The 1,453-nt window shown below is 43.8% G+C and overlaps 1 protein-coding gene across 1 annotated transcript in view; it reads right to left on the reverse strand.

Annotated features, from left to right (window-relative positions):
• Window positions 1-1,453, reverse strand: part of Heatr5b (HEAT repeat containing 5B) — a 78,821-nt gene that overhangs the window by 63,707 nt on the left and 13,661 nt on the right. Inside the window, exon 10 of the mRNA XM_029470916.1 lies at window positions 382-493. Coding sequence (XP_029326776.1) covers window positions 382-493 — 112 coding nt within the window. The remainder of the gene's footprint in view (window positions 1-381; window positions 494-1,453) is intronic.

A 1,453-nucleotide genomic window follows, 5' to 3' on the forward strand; every position in this document is an offset into this window, starting at 1 on the left:
ACAAGTGTCTATAGTCGTTACTGCAATCCGCGCTTCTGTCCTATGCATAAGGCTAAACTTTGTATCCATGATTCATCACAGCATTCAGGAGAGCGAAGCACATATGCACCTCTCCCCAGAGCACCAACAGGAGTGCAGAAACAGGACTCTGCCACTATCAAAACCCTGATTCCACTTCAGGTAGTCACATTTCCTCCCCACAGCCTCACTCTTTCTGTAACTCCAAGCTCATTCATTAGCTGTTCTTTTGGGAAAGGTGAAACTTGAGAAAAGTTTGAACTAAAAATGTAATTACTAAAATGAGATATTTTCTCCCAAATAATAGCTAAATCTGCTCTATAGTACACCCTACAGGTATGGAGTCAGCTAGAATGCTTATACCTAAAGTCATGAGGGCTCCCAGAAGAAGCCAGCCAGCCTGGGTACGNTGCAGGGACAGCCTGCTGTTTTGGGCAGCGGTTCGTAACAGATCTTCAGCAATGCTGACCACCATCTGCAAGACAAGTTTTAAACTGGATTTTAATTTAGAGAAGCTGATGAAAAGCAATAACGAAACAGAGAGCTTGTATATGTTATTAAGGATGAGGCTGCCCTTCCTGCTCTTGTTAACAGCTCTTGCTACCAGCCGAAGAGAAAGCTACTCTGCTCCCGTCACAGCTGACACCTAGGAGAGCAGAGTGTGGTGGCTAGAATAATCTCCAGAGCCGCACTGCCCAGGCTGCATCCTAACTGCACCACAGACTGACTTTCTAACAATGCCAACTTAACCTCCTGCCTTAGTTCCCTCCTTNGTAAAACAGGAGTGTTAACTTCTCTTTGCCAGGATCAAGCACGTTACTACAGGACTAAAACTGGTGCTTGCCTAGGTAACCACTTATTAGATATAGTACTTACTGGTACCACCATCCTCATCTTGAAGGCCTACGATGCATCTGCCTTTAAGCTACTCTTACAGAACCCAGAGCCTGGATGGAGAAGATTCAGGGAAAATGAAGGAGAACATAGCATACGATTAAATGGTAAAACAGGATAGACTAGATGATGACAAAGAAAGCTACCATAGACCAAGTAGCTTTGAATGAGAATTCAGGAAGGAGATTGATCCTGGGCCTGAAAGCAAACAGGTTGAAGTTTGACAGCGTGAATAAGAATGTTACTGTAAAGAAGGCCAGAAAGCTAAAGGCCATGAGAAAAACCAGGAGAGTTAATCTGAGCACAACAGGGGGAATTCAGAATGGAGAGGCAGGCCACAAAGTATGAGTTCTAATTATTTGTCAATCTGACAGAAGATTCTATTTTATTCTGAGTACCAGGTAGCCCCTTGGAACCACTAGACAAATGTGGAATGATGTGAGAAACATGGAGACAGAGAACTCCAAGAATGAAACACAATCAAAGTGCAAAGATGATGAAAGTCTCAGATCCTCAAGCAGCAGGTGGATGGCGCATAATA

The sequence above is a fragment of the Mus caroli genome, chromosome 17 (assembly GCF_900094665.2).
Source record: "Mus caroli chromosome 17, CAROLI_EIJ_v1.1, whole genome shotgun sequence".
NCBI lineage: Eukaryota > Metazoa > Chordata > Mammalia > Rodentia > Muridae > Mus > Mus caroli.